This window comes from Semicossyphus pulcher, unplaced genomic scaffold (genome assembly GCF_022749685.1).
Source record: "Semicossyphus pulcher isolate SPU_LCO1_2020_fin unplaced genomic scaffold, fSemPul1.0.p SCAF_18, whole genome shotgun sequence".
Lineage (NCBI taxonomy): Eukaryota > Metazoa > Chordata > Actinopteri > Labriformes > Labridae > Semicossyphus > Semicossyphus pulcher.
In genome coordinates this window covers 9,528,532-9,548,502 of record NW_027211691.1, presented here as the reverse complement: position 1 = coordinate 9,548,502, position 19,971 = coordinate 9,528,532, and the positions used below count along the sequence as shown (strand labels likewise).

The following is a 19,971-nucleotide window of genomic DNA, read 5'->3' as shown; positions in this document are numbered from 1 at the left end:
CTAACATTGAGAGATTAGCTAAAAAACAGTTTTTATCTTGTAAAAAATCTCTATAAAAAATAAATAAATAGTGCCATTGAGAAACTAGAAAACTATGTATTTGACTCACTATGTTTAACAGTTTGGTTACATAACTAGATGGAACGTGAGTGATTCCAGAAATATAACGTTTATGAGTAACGGTTCAGAATAAGCCTGTTTCCATGACGACGCGGTGACTCGTTAGCATTTGTGAGCTGCAGCCTAGCATTGCTGCCCAGAGATGACTAGCCAGGATAAATGTACCGTTATGATGACCAGGTGTTGTCTATTTAATCTATAAGCAGTTAAGGTCTCGCAGCATTCTATGGCGGCTCCAACATGATGACTTTCCAGGTTAACTCATCGCTACCAACCGCAAAGGCTTTAATATCACAGGGAGGCTCAAATTGCAGCCAGCGCGGCCCTGATGCTGTTGGATATCCAGCATACAGGAACTTCAGGATGGGAGCAGGTGGAGGACCAGCGGCTTTCAGACAAAATGATCTCTTACGGAAGAAATTTCCTGTGATACAACCATTGAACAGTAAGTACGCGTGGCCCTTATACCTGCTAAAGTCATTCAGATGATGCAGCTAGCTGAACGGTATGTCAGATAGATGCTGACCTGACGTCATCTGTGTTGTAGAGAGCAGGGACTGGAAGGACCTGGTCAGCGACTTTATTGTAGGAGGGTAAGACCTGGCCTACTGTTTTATTAATCTAGTTTCAATTAGAATAATGCACATATGTATACTTTGTGTCATGAGGATGGTAGTGACGTTCTTGAAATCTATGTGTGCTGGTATGGCTGGGTCTCATTTCTCTTCCTTCAATATGTGTGTAGGTCACCTAACTTAGCCAAAGATGTCAGACTGGAGTTGGAGAACAATGACCCAAAGAAGGACTTCTGTGGGACACAGCTTCTTTTTGATGAAAAATGTAAGAAGTGCAGAATAGGGACTAACATTTTAATTATTACAGTTGGTAGCATATTTATGAAAGTGTTTGTATCTTGTCTGTCAGAAATGTATTTATCACTTTTGACCTCAGAAGTAGATGCGCATTGAATTTTAGGCTCCTTCCTGGACTTTAACCTGACGGCCAGTAGGTGGCACTGTCGTCATACAAAATGAGTAACGGTCTCATGTCAATGCATTTGGTCATTACTTAAGCGCCACTTAAAGATATTACAACTTTACAATCACATTTTAAGGTATTTGTAAAAGTAAGTGATCTGGTTTATTCCATGTTTTCAAATATCTTTATATTTGCATGAGCCCTTTTTCACAGAAGACTTTAGCATATCACAGTAAGAGAAGCGCAGTAGCATCAATGATGGCTGTATTCCATTTAGCTGCTTCAATTTCATTGTCCTGGTTGTGTGCATGCTGACCGCCTGCCATGGCATTCTCAGACACCTGAAGAGAACAGAACCATTGTTATTAGTTTTTATTTACACCTGTGCCTCCTGTTAGAAGTCAAAATGTATGCTGTGAAAAAAGCCCATTGTCACATTATATGATAGCCCTGCATCTCTATCTCGTATTTATTTTAAGGTTCAAAGATGGAGAGGACCAGAACTGTGATTCCTCCGCTGCCGAGAGACTACCGTGTGCACAGACCTGGCAACCTGCATCCCTTCAAGTTCTCCAAGGAGCTTTCCTACAGCCATGCTGGGCAGCCCTTCACCCTGGGGTAACCAGTGGATTAATGTCTCAGTCCAGTGGTGGAAGCTGCACTTCATATCATATTTATAGAGACAGCTGCACAGATTGCAGTAATTACACTGAGTCACTGTCTCATATATGAGAAGAATATTAAATGAGGAAAAGGCAGGCAGATACAATTAATATTGTGACGTGTAATTTATCTGTCACGAACAGAAGAGTTCAAGCTGTTGCTTGATGTTTAATATTCTGGCAATACGGGGTGCATAATTACAGCTTCCATTATTATATTGAACAGGCATGGCATCACAGTCATTTAATATTGGTCCTTCACTTGTGGACTGTTTAGTTTGCTCAAGTTGATTGTTAAAGGACATAAGCTATATAACACCCTCAATTCTGTCTTCCAGGTGTCCTGAAAGATACGGACTACATGCGACTCCAGAACTTCTCTTTCCCTCCGCTTTAGTCCTAAATGGCCGAAACACCTTCTCAGTTGGGAACTGCAAGCTCAGCAGGTATTTTGCCCTTAAACTAAATCAGACCAGGCCAATCAATTGTTCTCTCACTTTATCCTGAGACCTATGCCTCTTCTGCTGTCCCTCTGTTCTGCAGGCCAAAGGTGAATTATCCAACCTACACTCTGCAGACTGTTAAAGACAATCAAAAGAGTGAGTTGTTTTCATGCTTTTTACTGTGAAACCGAGACTTTCAAAGTACATGCTTGGTTTGACTTTGGTCGAGGTATTTCTCGTGGTCTTGACAAGTCGGAATGCCTTGTCTGCAAGTGAAACCTTCAACCTGTCCAGGTGTTTATGTTGATTTATTGGCAGCAAACATGTCGTGTTTTATGGATGTTGCTTCTTTAAACAAAGTGGGACAAGGGGCCACATGGAAGAAGGGTGTGTTCAGTGTTTTCAGCTGGTGTGTGGGGTCTTTTTGCTCCAGCTTCAAGTGCAAATACTGCTCTTTTTTTTTTAACTTCCAAACTACAGCATGAAGAGAAACCCCCTTATGTTGTAATTTTTATATCCAGTGTATCCCTCCCTAATAATTCTTCTTCTCCCCCTTCCTTTCATCTCTGTGTCTACTTTCTGTTCAGGCCAGTCCTTTCCGGACCCAATGGTCGGAGCGTCTCGCTCTTTCATCCACAGGGTAACTGAGCTGTCCTCTTTGGAGGGTGAGACGGTAAGACAAGAAAAGCTGAAGAAAATGAAGAAACCTCGAAAACCATCATCCTGACAATCACCTTCCTCCCAGTCACATGGGTTAAGGATCAAAACCTTGGAGTCAGTGCCAACGAGGTCAGAGCAAAATAAATCATTTTGGACACCGTGTTCCTTCCGGTGTCTCCTTCTCACTGCTTGTTTGTCCTCGGTGATACTAGTTTCCTGCTTAACATGGCTGATCTTCACTTTTTGGGATTCCTGACCTGAGCTCCTCTCGTGTAGTGATTATATGCAGTATTTACTACGGAAAAGTGCAGTGTTTGCTACAAAAATATATGCTGACAACAAGTCTTACAAAATATTTTTTATTCTAAGCTGACAGGTGCATGAATAGATATTTATTTTACCTCTCTAATGGCTTGTAATGGCTGTTATGTAATACTGCCATATTTCTCCATGTATCATCAGTATGTTACAGATGCTGTAGAGATTGGATCTCATTACAATAGTGTTTCAAACATACCTATAAAGCTTTGTTGAGTAAGTGAAATATCTATGTACATATAATAGCAAAACCATTATTGTGCCTTGTTGAACGTCTTCCCCAAATTGAATAAATTTATTTTTGTTATTGCGACTCTTTTTGTCCAGAGCTTCTTCTCTGTTGTCAAGTTTGTGTTCTGTTTGTAGAGGGCAGAGACTAATATAAAGGAGCTTCTCCTCTTTTGGCACACACACCACGTATCGACCAGCGCTGTAATGAGAAAGCCTTAAGGATCGCAATGAAACATTATCTGCATTCCATATCTACAGAACAGATACAAAGCTGTGCCCCCATATCCCAGAATGTGGTACTTTCCCACATAACACATAGTTCTGTTGCCGTATGGAGGGCAGCTCGTGTCTCTGAATAGTCTGCTTCATTGTATTTGACAATTGTCTTTTTGTTTGGAGGGAAATGAGAACGTCATTATTATTTGAAGATGTAGCAGCTGGAGTTATCATTTGTGCCTGTTTAGATTTGTGATCATTTAAATCGCACAATTGTTTAATTTCCTAAATGACTTATTTACAGAACGTAATGAATCCCTGTTATCATGGTGGGAATAACTAGAGCGTAAAGGCAAGTGTCATCAAACTGTCATTCATGAGGATGATAAAAAACTCTTTACTCAACTAAATGAGCTGAGATTCACCTGCTGACATGTTGGGTGGGAATTACAGATGATATTTTTGGGGCATGGTAAGATGTCAGATAACAGTTGTAGGAAGCCGAGCCACAGATGTAGCTTCAGGCGGAGAAGAGGAAAACTGTACAAAACACAGGGTCATGACGAATGGACTGTTAACGTTGCCCCTTGGTATAAAAAGTAATTTCCTTAAACCTGTAATATTTCTAATGGCCAGCAGGGGGAAACTCCTACTGTATGGAAGTCTATGAGAAGAAGAGCCAACTTCTCAGGTGATTTATACGGAAGCCCTAAGCGGACATGCATCAATACTTTTCATTACTCCATTTTCCCATAATAATAAGTAATTTCCAGTTGTTTTTTTGAGGTCTCGACTTATTTTTATATCTTCTGATAACAAAGCTGGTTTTCCATTGTAACAGATCTGGGATTATCTGGGACACTGGTTGAGCTCAGACGGTAGAGCAGGCGCCCCACATACAGAGGCCACAGTCCTTGATGCAGAGGCCGCAGGTTCAGGTCCCGCCCAATGCCCTTTCCTACATGTCATCCCTCGCTCTCTTATCCCCATATTTCCTGTCTCTCTTCAGCTGTCCTATCGAATAAAGGCAACATGGCCTTAAAACAATTGATCTTGAGATAACAAAGCACGTTTTCTTGTGATAACGGCATAATTTTCTGGCGATCTAGAAAAGATAACAACAGGCTGGTTACGGTGATATTGCAGATCAGGACATGCCTGTGTCTACACTAATGAGGTAAGTTAAGCCGGTTTCTATGTTCATTTTGTGCTTCTGCAACTCTGGGGATACAAGTTATGATCTTCTGATGTTGGGGTGCAGCGCTGAGAAAACAATTACGTGTTAACAAAGGAAACGGGTAAATTAAATGTATGCATGCATGTCCGCTTAGGGCTTCCGTAGATTTAGTAAACATTTTTCTAATGAGTTTATGGTCTCAATCAGTAGTTTCAAGTCTTCTTCAATGGAGCGTGATGTTCATTTATTTTGTTTTGGTCCCTTTTAGAGTAATATATAAAACAGGATTAGATATAGGGTGTGGCTACCCGTGATTGACAAGTCGCTACTATAGCAATCTGGACAGGATAGAGGTGTAGCAATGCGTCTCTACCCTCAAAAATGGTCCCTCCAGGCTCTAAAAAGAGGTAAATATCTGCATCAACTTCTTTATATCATCTTATATTAGGCTCAAATGTTTGTAGAAGTTTACACATCTTAACACTGACCTTTAAAGTCCTTAATATTTCACCTGTACAACAATTACATATGAATAAGATAAGGTTGTTGTTCCACTGATCCCTGATGTATGTTATCTCTTCTCAGCAGTCATCCTCAGATGGATAAACAAAGCCAAGGTGGCACCTTTGCTGTCACACGAAGGTCGACAGAGAGTGACAGATCAAGGCGACTTCATGATCTGACAGACTTTCAAGTAATAGATCATGGTATGACTTCTTTTTTTTTTACATTTGACTTAACAAAGAAGGGGCTGAAGAGGAAGGGGAGGATGGTCAAAGTGTAGAAACAGACTTTTATGCCACTTTGAAACTCAGCTCTTGAACGTGATGTTGTCAAACATTTGGTTCTGTTTGTGTCTCCTCCCTCCCTCCCTGTGGATAGTGAGGTGTGCATTTCAGGGGACGCACACTGACCTAGAAACACAGAGCCATCCCCTTATTCATGCTAAGTGAAGGGGTTGTATTCACGCTCAAATGGACGCTGGGACTCCCTCTTCTTGCAGGGTTTTTACCGTCCCTTTCAAGTGTAGTGAAACAAAATGACCTGGAACAAACAGTCAACAATGAGGGCTTTAATAAGAGCTGTACTGGGGCCTGCCCACAGGCGGTTTATCGTTTCACTGTAGTTCCACTGAACTCTTAACCAGGACACAGTACAGTACCCATTTCAATCAGTTAGGATCATTTTTAATGAATAATCCTTAAAAGTTTAGGTGCATATCTGTCTTTACTGTCCTCTTTGTCTTTATAAGAACAGCACTAGATGAGTGTAGAGTGAGCGTCCCCAGCTCAACCAGTGCCATAGTGAAGAAAAGCCAGGTTATGTTACTGTTTTCGCCTGACTTGATATTGTGCCAGTTGAGTCTATCAGCGGGGATCAGAGAATGTAGCCTGCGTGCCAAATTAAACTTTGCCAACGCTTCAAATCAAATGTGCCCTAAATATGTTTGGGTCAGTAAGACAGGAAACAGGGACAAAGATCACTTTTGTATTAAGTTCAAAGTTAACCTGGATTATGTATTATGTGTTGTGATTATTCTGCCACTTTATTAACTAAAGTTATAGCAGTTTTATAACAACAACAGGTCAGTTGAAGCAGGGTGAAAGGGGTCACTCAAGCTCTTGAAGAATTAGGGCCTGAGAGCGCTCCTCACCGGCGCTTACTGTTGCTAGGATACGAAAGTTGTCTGGCGGCATTTCCGCTTCCCTTGCTTGACCATAAAAAGATGGATGACATGACAGCTCCCTAAAAGTGAAGCCAAAACATCTCTATCGCCCCCTGCAGACTGGCTGCAGTATAGGTCATAAAGCCTGCCACCTCTATGTTAACAGATGGTACATGAGTCAAACTATAGAATCAAAATACACGCTGTTATTATAGTTAGTTATTTTTATGCAGATTTAAGTCCAAATGTTTTCAGACAAGATTATTTTTCATCAGTTATTTGATGCTGTAAAAAGGATGATTGACAGCTCTGTTGACCAATACGGCTCCTGCAGCTGATCTGTTCTGGATTAGCAGAGTAGAGGGGGAACAGCAAGAGGAGACATAACTAAAACAGTCACTACAGTCACTGAAGTTTCCATATCCGTGAACGTCTACTATAGACCAACGCAAGAAGCTGTTCTGCTGTTAAATACACTGACGTGCGGGATCTTTGCTGGGGTTTTTTGGAGGTAAATTAAGTGTGTGTTTTGGTTAGCTGGGCAGCTTCACCTGCTGATCTTTACTGTGCAGTCTCTGGCTCCAAATGACGTCACCAGTGCAAGATGGCAGCGCCTGTCAAGGGGGTATTTTGGCTTCCATATTGTACAATGAGAGCAGCAGATGGAGACGTGTAGTCCATCTTTATATACAGTCATTGGTCAGGCAAAACAAGACATTTGATGATGCCACATAGGGCATGGGGAAATTGTTATTGTGGTTCTCACTACATCCTGATATTTAGTTGTCAAAAAAGTTCAAAATTGTTTGTTATTCATTATTAAGGTAATTAGGTGTAATTGGTGTATTGCACAGCATCATATCTTATATTTAAGGAGAAATAAACATAAAAGACCTCCAGCTTCCCAAAAAGAAACCTATATTTTGAAAGGCCTCCTCTGTTGTGAAAACAGTCTGGACTCTAAAGAAGCTTGTTAAAGGATCCTGAAAGACGGTTACACAGTGATCAATTACAAGTGATAGAGCAAACATGCGACATGTGTCAACAGGGGTTACTATGGGACTCCTGGACACCTGTGTGTTCAAGTGGGGCACTCACAGGTCGGATCTTTCCATCATACAAACACAGCTGAGCCGAAAACTATGTCAAATGTATAGCAAAGGAGCTTATTGCTTCTTTTTTTGCTATCTTTTTATAGCTTCTAGACAGTAAAAAACAAGATAATTTTTTATCTTTGAAGATTATTTGCATACACGTTTTTACAGCTGCCAGGTGGGGCGGCTTTTCTCATTTTCCCATCATAAATTCTTTACAACAAAAGAGCTGATATTACAGGTATGACTGAGATTTTTTTGACAGCAAGAAGCGAGTCAAAGCTTGGCTGAGAAATTCAGTTAAAATGATCTCCAGTGCCAGTCCTTGATGTATAGCTTGTGCATTTTGTGATATTTATACACTTTGCCCTTGGCAGAGCAACAACGCACAAGTCTGGGGGCCTAACCTTTCCACTGCTCCCCGACATTTCACAGCATGATTGATGAAATCCTCGGTGATAGATGCTCCCTCTCTCATCGTCATTACCTGAAGTCTCATCTCTCTCAGAGGCGCGGGTTAGTCCCACTCCCCGCCCACACATCTCGCCTCATCTGCTGCTTCTAATGTCCGCATTGATTTACACGCATATGGAGGTATATGCCAAGATGGCTGACTGATGAGGGGACAATTATCAGCGATGATGTCAGGTCCGGGCATGGGGAAAAACTTTCATCAATATCACTGTCTTTGTTGTCATTAGGTTGGTGCCGCTCCAAGGCTGGCCAGCCGGCCGGCCGGCCTGCAGAGCTGCTGCTAGGGTGCCATCAGTCCTCTCTGGAGAAGCACGTTATCATCCATACACTATCAAACAGTAATGACCTGTAATGAATGGAGCATCATTAAGGGGATGTACCGAATGGCTCATCAACTGGACGCTCATTTAGTGTGATGTGAAGACTCTTCGAGGTAAAGATATCAGAATCTCACCTGGATTCACCCGCTCGGCCTCGCTTATCTTTCCCTCATCGACCTCCGCCTGAATACTGTACTCTAATAACACAAGCCAAGTCAAACATCCAACTGCTCGACTCTTTAAATAATGACTCACACGCCTCCCTGTGTGTGTGTGTGTGTGTGTGTCATAGACAGGTACGCCATTCACAGGAAACAATACAAAAGACTCTCTGACATTCCTATATGCAAGCAGCTGGACTAATGTAAACTTGTATGTTACACACAAAGTACCGAAACTCTATTACACATCAGCAGATAATGTAGAAGCCTTAAAGCTATAGACAAAGCAAATACAAAGGTGTAGACACGGAGGAAGGAAGTAGCAGAGTGATAAATTCAGCGGACAAAGGCTTTCCATTCATGAGACAGAAACTGAACACAATTAGTGAAACTTTGATTAAATATTTGGTTAAGATTACATTTTTTTAAGGTACATTGATTTTAAGTATTTAAAGTGGCACATCACAAAGACACATGGATAACAAAACTGGTACATTCAGGGCTTTACATGAAAATATTGTATGTATATGTATAGAGCCCACTCTGTGTGTACATGAGATACAGAAAGGGTGTTATCTTGGTCAAAGGTGACATCATCAGCGCACCTTTACAACCTGAGGTGAGATGAAAAGCAGGATTCTAGCATTTGTAAACAAAGCTTTCGAAACTATGGCAACGCAGGTCAGTGGTGAGCATGGGGAGGGCCGCAGTTTGCATTCCCCACATAGGCGCGAGGGAGCTAGGATTCACACTGCTTTCTCTCATACACCCAGGGCAAGAAAATCAAATCAATATATCTCTGTAAGCTCACTTAAAATGGCAATTTGTGACAGAGCCTGAAGACCACAAACACCCAAAGTCCCAGGTCTCTATCTCGAGACACATTAGTGCAGGCTTAATCTCCTTTCCTCTCTGCAAGGATGATCGTCTTTGACAAGTGCACAGTGAGGCCAGGAGGTCCAGGGCTGGGGGCCTGTCAGATGTAAAACACACATGCTTTGATGTGCACTTCCAACCTGCTGGAGCCATAGCAAACTGATGCAGCTGTAAGTCTCGCATCGGTGGACAGATCAAATCAGAACTGGAAATGTTTGTGCTCTAACCTTAGTGACAGTTTAGGAGTATCCCAACTAGATACTGAAAATATTTGAAAAAAGTTATTTGAAGAAAAAGTGTGGAAAAGACCACCAAAAACACAGTGAAGTTTGGTTCCGTCTGAGGTCAGTTTTGGTTCAGCTCCCTCCAACTTTAATATACACTGATTCAGACACATGCTCCTCCGTGATGCTGCTGCCGATGATTATGGTGAAGATGAAGGCTATTACTGTCGCTTGACCTACCTGCTTATAGTGAGAAGAAGAATCAAAGGACCCAAACAGACCCCCCTCTGCTCTCTAAAGAGCTGTTTTTCAGCACAGCAGAGGCAGAAGTATCCAGATTCTTACAAATATCTGCTCCTTCTATAGTAGCGAGCGCAAGGAGGCCTCCCTCCCCGCTTATGCTCCCCGCGGAGGCCTCAATTGTTTCCCATGAGACGGAGGAGGAACTGCTCCATGAAGTGCCGACCCTTTGGAGTTCACAACATCCTCAGACATTCAGGCTCCTTGTGCAAACATAACAGTGATAAATGCTGCTAGTGGCCTTCGAATTTATAGGCAAATATTTCCTAAAAATTCCGATGCATGAAGATTCATCATTTACGGGAAAGCTTTCCTTTGAACATAAGGGACTGCAGTGACTACCACATAAATGTAAGGGCACAAATAGGGCAGCTTTTTTATTAAAATCAACTCATAAAGCACCACACAGGGAACATCTTCATTCCACTCAGAGCAGCAAATCTAATCATCCTGTTAATCAATCATGTGTCAGCGACAAGCCCCATCCTAATGAGGTAAAACAATTAGCCTCGCTAAGGTTCTCATAGACGTTCTTCAGCATTACTGTATATAAGGAAGGAATATATCATCCACCATATGCCTGCCTTGTATGTCAAGAGCTATAAATTAAGGCCACACCCTGGCCTGCACACAATATGTCATGTACACTGCAGCTCCGGCTTACTGATTCACAGCACTGCAGCATGGCTGAAACTGAAAGTATTCACCTGTTGTATGTTAGCACACTATGTTGCAAATGTGATATAGCATATAGCTTGTACAGAAGTAGTCCTCTCTAATCGCTTTGTCACCATGAGATAAATGAGAAATCTGACACCACTGTTATGCCTGTAAACTAAGTGTGAAGTGACAGCTAAGACATGGTTAGCTTAGATTAGCATAAAGAGTAGAAACGGCTAGCCTGGCTTACAATGGCTTAGCCCAAAGGCTTACAAAAAATTGACCACCTGCACATCTTAAGCTAATTAAGTTAGATATATGCATTTAATATATCCATAATTAAATGAAAGTATCTAATTTATTTGATAAATATATATATATATTAAGTGTCACAGGTAGTTTTGTGCTGGACTACAATGTCAGATAGCAAAGCATGTTGTTTATACCCTTTTCTTAGGATTAAACAAATGAGATATATTCATTTAATTCTAAATATATTAAATCTATATATCTAATTTATTTAGCTTAAGATGTGCAGGGGGTTTATTATTATTTTTTAGCCTTTGGGCAAAGCCAGGCTCGCCGTTTCTAGTCTTTATGCTAATCTAAGCTAACCGTCTCTTCGCTGTAACTTCACATGTAGCTTACAGGCATCAAAGTGGGATATAAATGAGATATAAAATGTAAGTTTATGAAGTTTTAATGACATTGTTACAGGCTTAATTTTAAAAATTGGACAGAACAAGGTCTCTATGGTAAGCTAAGCTAACCTGGCTCCGGACTGTTGCTTCATATTTAGTGTGTAGTTATTTTTCTTCTCAGCTAACTTGCAGCAAGAAAGAAAATACCGGTAATCAAATCAGGCAATTTAATTAACTCAATGCACAAAATAGTACAGAGAAAAGCACGACTGATGTATTGGGATTTTTGGTAGATTACAGCAACAAAGGTAACAGTAAAGAAATGAGTAAAAGATGTAAGAACCTAAGGGTGGCTTTACAACGCTCAGTGGGCCCCCTGGCACAATTGTCTGGAGACCTGCCAACTACTCACATTCCTCCCTTTCTTTTTGGACTTGCAGGTCTTGGGTGGCAGAGTGGCTGGGCAAGACTGGCATCAGGGTCACAGTAATTCTGCATGGAGAGAGTAAGAAGGAAAAGCAGTCAACAACAATAAAACAGGGAAGAAAAAGAAGAGAGAGAGAGCAGAAACAGGAGGCAAAACACACCCTAAACCCACCAACTCAGCCCTCCCTTGCCCTCATTGTCTCCTCCCTTGTGCGACGGCTGAAGGGAGGTGCTCAGCTGGGAGCAGGGAGAGAGACAGCAGCTCCAAGGGACAGACACAATATGAGATGCATGTGAGTCTGAGCATAGCTGGAATGGGGTGTTTTGTGCAGTAGGTTGCTCTGCAGACCTGTTTCTGGAAGGGTTGGACACAGGAGACGGACACAGGAATTCCAAGTCACAAGGGCTCCTGTGGCAGAACAGAGTTTTGGCTGGGTTGGGCTGGTATTCCAACCTCTCCTTCTCTTTGGTCATGAATACGACAAGGAGGGAGTAAACAACTAAAGAAAAAGAGACTCTAGCAACTAGAGGTTTTACTTCAGGGGTCAACTCCCGGCCTGACCCCCTCATGATGGCATCCTCTGTGGAGTTTGCCTGTTTGCTGCTGCTGGTTTCCTCTCTGGGGAAGAACCACGTCTTGGTGTCCGGAGGTTGCTCTGGCAAGTGCTGCCGAGGTAGAGACTTGAGCTGTTCGACAACAGACTGGAAGATGGACCGCGTGTATGGGACGTGCTACTGCGACGAGGGCTGCGTCAGGACCAAGGACTGCTGCTTTGACTACTTCACTGAGTGCCCAGGTGAGGGATGAATTGAGGGGCCGCTCTGAGCGTGAGGAGGTGCTGTTTGTTTTTTTTGCACACACCTTAACTATATAATACCAGTGGGTGATAAACTGTGACATGAGATAACCTGATTATCTTCTGAATGTGTCTATGTGACAAAACATAAAGGTCGTTGGAGAAGAAAAGCTGTGTTCAGCACGTTATCACAATCTGGCATGGGAGGATGCGTCCCAAATTCATCTGGGACATGTGAAATTGTTTGCACACATTTATCTTCAGAGTTGTGAAATCCCATCTGTCAGGCGTGTTTTTTTTTTCTCTCTATTCTGCCTTCCAACCTGTGCACCACACAATGTCAACATTTTTGTTCTTCTACAGCTTGTGTCATGGCTGTACCATCACAAAAAAAAGCAATAATAGGTGCACCAAACAACCCCGGCAGCTCTGCGTCTAACCTCATTTCAGTGGACTGGCCCACATAATAGAATTAGGACAAATATTTGAAGAATGTGATTCTGTCAATCAGTTGTAGCAATTACAGTTCCAGTCAAACAAGCCGAGCGTACCTAATATGTGTTATAGGCCGGTAGACACTAAATCTGCATGCTTAATACATCAAAGCTTGATCATCCAGCGGAGACAGCAGCTGAAAAGAGAAATCACAGGACCTGGTGATTGAATGGCTGCTCACTTGGCATGCTTGCAGGCTTCTTAGTAAAGCAAGAAACACTAATTCTACAAGTCACAATCAATGCTTCATTGAGCCAAAGTTATTTCCGGGATATTTAGCTCCATTACAGTGTTGCACAGGAAAATTGTAATTATGCAGCCTGCAGGAACTCAGAGTCAGGGTTGGTGTTTGGTCCAACATCTCATCACGGTTTGATTGTTTGCAACAACACAGGATATCCTGTAATAAGCTTTCTCCAACAATGTGGGTTCCAACATGCAGCTCAGGACTGCGCTGTGAGCGACTGGAGCTTTTGGAGCGGCTGTGCCAAGCCCTGCAAGCCCTCGGTGCGAGTCCGTGTCCGCCACGTAGAGCAGCAGCCCAGTAACAGCGGAGAGCCCTGTCCCAGCCTGAAGGAGCAGAGCGGCTGCAGGGAGTACAGAGACCACCAGGGCGGACCCTGTGGACTCAACTCAGGTAAACAAATACATGCACTTTCCCTGCTTTTACTTCAGCAGCTTTTATTTGTTTAGATGTGCTTTTTCTGACTTAATCCTGCAAACTTTTTGACTTTGAACATTTAAAATTACAAATATAAACTGAATTTGTTCCTCCTCTCAGGGCCTGCAATCATCACCAGCATGGAGTTTGGCAAAGGACGACCCAAGCACGACAACTATGGAAACCCCCTAGACCCTGGGTAGGTTTCATATCACTGCTGAAACTGAAACTGCACATGACCACATTAGTTGAAAAGTTCACGAAAACTGCAAGAGGTTGCCTTCATTTGTAGAATTATTCTGTGTAACCCCGACCATTTTGAAAACAAGATAACAGCCCGATATTTTCTGCATCTGCATGAGCTACCAGAAGCTGTTTGCTCACCTGGTCGTCTGTCTACAAACCATTAAATATAGCAGAGCTGTGAGACTGCCCACAACCCTTTGAAATGAAATATCAAGGACTGTGTCATAAAAGCACATGCACAAAAGGTTTCGATGACAGTGGGTGAGTTATTGTTTGCAGCCTTCAGCGTACCTATCAGCTGCATTTTTGTGTCATGTCTATGGTGTGTTTACCTTACTCCTCTGTCTTGATTCCTGAGTGCTAATATCCCAGTATGACCCTGTGACCCTTGTGACCTTGCTCCTGCTCCCCTCAGGTTTTGCGTGGAATTCTCTCTGGAGTCCCGGACACCCCACTGTACGGTGCAGAACAGGCCTCACACACACTGGATGCGCTACATAACCGAGGGCTTTAAAGTGTGTGTGGCATGTGAACCTCCTGCCATGCGAAACAATAGTGGCAGCTGCCAAGGAGACGGTCAGGAATCAGACAAGTACGAGGCTATGATCCTTTATGTGTGTGTTCTTGCAGCTATGTTGATTTAGGCTGCATCTTTGTACACGTCTGGAACAAACCTGGATTTATGAAAACAAGAGATTTAGATTCTTTCAAACTGAACATTCAGAATCAAATGAAAATAATCGTGTTATTAAGGACAAATTTTGTGCAGGATAAGTTCTAGTAATAGCACTTTATTTGCCCTAGAGCAAGGCAGTAAATCAGTGAAAGTGGAGCTCTTGTACTGAACTGATGTGAATGAGTGAAACTATGCATATGATGGTGTGAAAACCACAAACACTTTGGTCTGTGTTGCAGGGAAGCAGTGCTCCGCTGGCAGGCGGTGGGGAGCCATCAGTGCAGCGGGACATGGAAGAAGATCCAGAGAACCCAGCAGTGTAGCTGTCCACCTCAGCACAGCTTCATCTTCATCTGATCCAAGCAAAGCACGGCTGCTTTGAACTGGTACCCATATTAACATTTCACAGCCAAGCTGCACTCATCAGCGACATTGAAACACTGTGCTCAGATCAGATGTCTCAAAAGCACAAAAATTCAATACGAGGAACAGACTGAACTTAAGGAAGATGCCATGTGTTTGTCTTTAATAGTTTACCCCTTGATATAAATGTGTTAAAAATACGCTAATCAGCATCAGCATGCACATTCCTATTGCTCCGTGTAAAGACACTTGTACAGTATTTCAGCTTTTTCTGTAAGACATAAAACACCAATCAAAGATTTTGGACATTTTTTTATTGTAACAAGTGAGCTGTATTCACTTTTTAAACATTCTTTAGCCAGAAAACATTCCATTTTATTTAAAAAACAACAACAAATATGAGAAAAATGATCAATATAAATAAGGGCAACACAAACTGCCCAGTTAATTGTCCTGTGTTGGGCGCCCTCTGGTGGTCAATTTGTTGGACTTGTTGCAAACAGGACAGTGAAGCACAACACAAAGCAACAGTTTAAAGAGTTAATCATGTGACCTGAAAGTCTAGCTGCAAATCCAATGTTTCATTCTCATGTAACACTGTACAATTTAGAGGCGACAGATTTGTACCTGCAAATGTACCCTATCACAGAAGGCAAAGTCCAATTCACTATTCTGTGCTGAGTGCCCTCTAGTGGTACATTTTCATGGCGCAAACAGCAGCAGCAGCAAAGCACAACAAAGCAGAACATCTCAAGCAATTAAGCTAAAAAGGGTTAAATAAGTGGACCACCTTAATCAATGTTTTAATTACAAACTAATTGCTACTTTGTGCAAGTTAGAGAGGCACTCTCCTCCTTCAGCTGACCTCGTGTGCCCTCATTAGAACTCTCCAGCGGTCTTTGAGCATGGTCCCTGTGCGTCCCTCAAAGTCATAATCAAGTAATATGCGAGACCACTTCCCCTGGCCGTGACGCCTAACACCGTCCTTGAGGTATTTGTCCAGCTGGTACGTCCATTTCTGAGCAAAGTTAAGCATACAATTTTCAGGAATTTAAACCACGTCACGTTTCGTATATTCATCCAGTTTAGAATAAAAACTGTTTGGTTCAACATACCTGATGTTTTTTTCTTGTTTTTTGGATCTTTGACGTGTCGACAGACCTCTCAGATGTCATCTGCCATATCTCTGATGGTGTGAAATTTAACAATTCCTTCATCTTTTTTCACACTCACAGATATGTACGTTGGTTAAAGCAAATGATTAAAACAGAAATATCAAAAGTGGAGAGTGAAAAAAAGAAGCATACCATGCTCAGAGATTCTTTTAATGGAGACCACAGCCTTTTTGCACGAATCAGGTTTCCATACATCGGTAATTTTAGTTGATAGAAGTTTCCGTTTCGTTCTGTGGATGTGGAACAGTGTGGAAAATGATTTTCTGCCCCTCATATTTCCTATATTCCGCAGTTTTTCTTCCTTTACCCAAAGACAGCAAAAGCCAAAAAGTTAAAAAAGAATAAACTACATATATTTGAACATTCATTTCTACTAACCTCAAACGTACATCGTTCTTCTTTTTTCTGTTAGGACATAAGTGTGAAGAATAGTTTACAATATTAAAAAGAAATTGATCACAATCTGATAAATGCTACTCGGGCGTGAAAAGTTCCACCTACTTTGTATCCTCTGTAGAATTGATCGATGTTTCTGTCAGGCAGCTGTCCCGTGGCATCACGTCCCCCAGACTATCAGTGTTCTGTGACAACTGGACCACCTTTGTAGCTGCCTAGCGGAGAGGCAGGCAAAAAGCACTAAAATGAACAGATATGTAACTAAATATTACCTCTTCAAAACAATGAACTTCCTGGGTTAAGTATTGCTATACTGTGAAAACAAAACAAATTAGGCCTGTCATTGCAGCACCCTTATAAGTGTAACCTTGGTCAGCGCTCTTTGCTGTATGTAAATCATTCTTGAAACTTCATGAATAAGCGACTCTGCTGTACCCCCGAGGAGGGCTCTGCTGAATGTAGCAGTTTGCCCTTCCAACTAATTTTGATGATAAATAGTCAGTTAACTATGACTGATGATGTCACATCAGCACCTTCGGCAGGTAAAACGACATTACTCAGAGGGATGAGAAGCCGGCGGAACAGGTCAGAACACACAATCAGGAAAATTAATCGAGTGGTGAAATTTGTTAGTTCAACCTTGCTTCAGCTGGCCAATTAAATCATGCGCAACAGAAGAAAGTCAGCAAAAACCTGACAGTGTTTGGATTAAAGATAAGATGCAATAAGTTTTAAAGCATTATTTTACAGTTGTGAGCAAAGACAGTCAGTTTGAAAGAAAAGAAATGTCATTATTGTTTCATAAAGCAATTAAACAATTAAGCAATTATCAGAATACTTTGCAACTAGCATTAAAACACACTGGGCGGGGTCCTTTACCTTTAGAAGGTAGTCAGAGGGATTCTTCTCCAAGAAGTCATCCAAGTAGGATTGGATGGTCTCCCGCAGGCGGCGGAAGCTGAAGCTCATGAGGAACGGGTGGTAAGTTTCCCTCTGTTTCACTATTGTTGTCAGTTTAACTCCCATGCTCTGTTGAAAAAATGTTATCTGTTGAGCTTTAAAAAATATACTTGGCAACAAAATGTTCCAGTATTGACTCTGCACTTTGAAATAAGAAAAGAGACTGGAGCACAGACCAGTGGGAATTCATGGTTTTCTTCAAACCACTTGAGGGCAGAGGAGGCAGAGGATCTTTGGCCTTTCTCCAAACAAACAGCCACAGACTAAGAACAGAGACAATGCATCAGACAATAAACACTCAAGGGGAGTCAAAGCATCTCTGTGTGACATCAAGACATGGTTAAACTGCCCACATCAGTGTATTATAGCCAGCAGGCTGTAGCGTTCTGTCAATGATCACCAGGAAACATTTAAAGCTGTGTCTGCGTGATGTGTGATTACCTGTACAAGCAACAGGACAGTAATGTTTTTGAACAAGCTCTTGTCTGCCACGGTGTCCTTTAGGTCTGCCCAGGTTTTAGCTGCCGACATCAGAGGCATCACCCGGTCGTCCACTTCAAACTGGACATCTGCAGAGAAAAAAAAGAGTGTACGGCATGGTAAAAACAGGATGTGTGTATATTTGAAGTTATGTCTATTTGCCGAGCAACAAAGCAAATGATACATTTTCCAAGCCTGATTTTTAGCTTTAAGTTACTTCTCTGATTTTCAGCTTCATTAACTCAATGTCTCCATTTAACGATAAGCACTTTTGCATGAGCTTTAATCTCATCTGGGATCAGTTTCAATTGTAAACAACCTTAGGCATAAACTGTAATCAGCCCCCAAAATAATGAACCCTTCCTGCTCATACAATTTATTTACATAAAAAAAACAGAAAGATGTACAAGAAGAAGGCCTAAAGGTGGCTGCACACTGCCCAGACAAGCGCAGACCAACTCCAACCAACACTGTCGGGTCATTGTGCGCTGACAGTCTATGTTTGTCGGATGGAGTTGTTTGGGTTTGACATGTCCAATCGGGTTTAGTGGAGTCATGGAGACCACAGTCTCCTCCTGGCTCGTCTTGATTGCTGTCTCTCCTGTTCATGCCTGTAACAGCTTTAAAGGCCAGGTAAACACCTTTGGCCATAGTTAACAAGCCCTCCACCACGCCCATGTAAAATAAAGCAAAAACTTCATTAAGAAAAAGGAGGCTACAAAAGTCTGTCCTGTCAGCTAATGTCTGGGCTGTGTGGAGCTGGCAGTTGGTTCCCGGAACATTCTAAAGACTGCAACCAGCAACTGCCAGCTTTAGAATGTTGAGGTGAGATGGGTGTTGTCTGGGCAGAGTGTAGACACCTTTATAGAGCACAACTTACCCAATTCCTTTGCATGCATGACTCTGGCAAGAAAAGCACAAATCCTGAGTTTCTTATCTTCAATGGCTCCTTTTAGAGATGGACTTTGAGAAATGGCTAAAAAAAGCAGATTAGCAAATTTAAAGTGTTAGTTGTTGGTTTCAGAAACTTAACAGAGATACAAAGACTAGTCCCTAGTAAGTAGTAACATTAATGTAACGATTCCCCCTCCTCATTACTGATATGGAACATTTTGATGCAAACTGTAATTTATGCATTATAATTTTTCAATGATAAATAGTAGTTTACGTTAAGTATGAGGTTATTTTAGCAGCCTTTGACTATTCTTAAGAGGAAATTACGTGATTTTCTTAACATTAAAGTTTTTTTATTCCTATTTTGAACTCTAGAACTTACTTTCGAGTTTACAACGACATTGTCATTTGAATTTTATCAAATAAATAATAATAATAAATCGAGTTAACAAACTTCTACCGATACTTGGATATTTCCGGTCTCGACCGTTTAAATGACGACTTTAATCAAATATAACCGATTTAATGACCTCTTGGCTCTGAGTAACTTACCCTCGAAAGTTGAAAGCGTTTCATTGAATTCTTCAAGTTTTTCTTCCTTAAAATGCCGACACAGACTCACAAACATGAAGTCCAACGTCCACCGAGTAGCAACAACGGTAACATGGGAAAAATTTACATTTTCATCTATATCATTTGAATCTTCTGTAGAGCTTTTACTGTTAATTTCAAGCTCCATGTTTTTGTTTTCAGTTTGCTGCTTCTTCTGAAAGCGGTTTCATTCTTCTTCTGGGGAAATTGTTTGATTTCCGCGCGCTTTAATGTTCTCTGTCGGTTTAGCGTTACATGAATGCCTGCAGCGACCTCTGGCGTTTGGGAAGACTAACAACAAATACCCTTTCCATAAAAAAACGGTTCATCATCATCCTCACAAAAAACGTAAACCTTATTTATTAAGACCTTTTATCTGTTAAGACGTTGTCAGTTCGAGTTATCTTATCTCTACGGCAATTTCCCTTTATTGCCGTAGATTCGATATTTCTGTGTATGTTATGCATGGCGGAATAATGCCCCTTCCCCTGTACTTCTGTGATTTAAAAAAAATATTTATGGCATTGAAAATGTTAGAAAAATACGGAGACATCGATTTGGCTCATGTTTATATTTCTAAAATACATACA

General features: G+C 41.6%; 3 protein-coding genes across 3 annotated transcripts; 2 read left to right on the top strand and 1 right to left on the bottom strand.

The window, feature by feature from the left end:
* The first annotated feature begins 284 nt into the window (after nt 1–284).
* LOC138596158 (uncharacterized) lies at nt 285–3,457 on the top strand. Its single transcript, XM_069667773.1, has 7 exons — nt 285–565; nt 668–713; nt 866–960; nt 1,578–1,716; nt 2,099–2,206; nt 2,304–2,359; nt 2,791–3,457. The coding sequence occupies exons 1-7, from the start codon at nt 361–363 to the stop codon at nt 2,928–2,930; spliced, it is 789 nt and encodes a 262-aa protein (XP_069523874.1). The 5' UTR covers nt 285–360; the 3' UTR covers nt 2,931–3,457.
* Nucleotides 3,458–11,950: 8,493 nt separating this feature from the next.
* On the top strand, nt 11,951–15,944 carry LOC138595888 (somatomedin-B and thrombospondin type-1 domain-containing protein). The gene is made up of 5 exons (XM_069667387.1): nt 11,951–12,444; nt 13,382–13,576; nt 13,721–13,799; nt 14,262–14,438; nt 14,762–15,944. Exons 1-5 carry the CDS (start codon nt 12,216–12,218, stop codon nt 14,877–14,879), a joined length of 798 nt encoding a protein of 265 aa, XP_069523488.1. The 5' UTR covers nt 11,951–12,215; the 3' UTR covers nt 14,880–15,944.
* Nucleotides 15,200–19,551, bottom strand: terf1 (telomeric repeat binding factor (NIMA-interacting) 1). The gene is made up of 10 exons (XM_069667386.1): nt 19,343–19,551; nt 18,777–18,872; nt 17,858–17,985; nt 17,593–17,679; nt 17,336–17,485; nt 16,562–16,671; nt 16,439–16,465; nt 16,193–16,290; nt 16,001–16,071; nt 15,200–15,903 (listed from the first exon to the last, which is right to left on the bottom strand). Exons 1-10 carry the CDS (start codon nt 19,527–19,529, stop codon nt 15,742–15,744), a joined length of 1,116 nt encoding a protein of 371 aa, XP_069523487.1. The 5' UTR covers nt 19,530–19,551; the 3' UTR covers nt 15,200–15,741.
* Between the last annotated feature and the right edge of the window lie 420 nt (nt 19,552–19,971).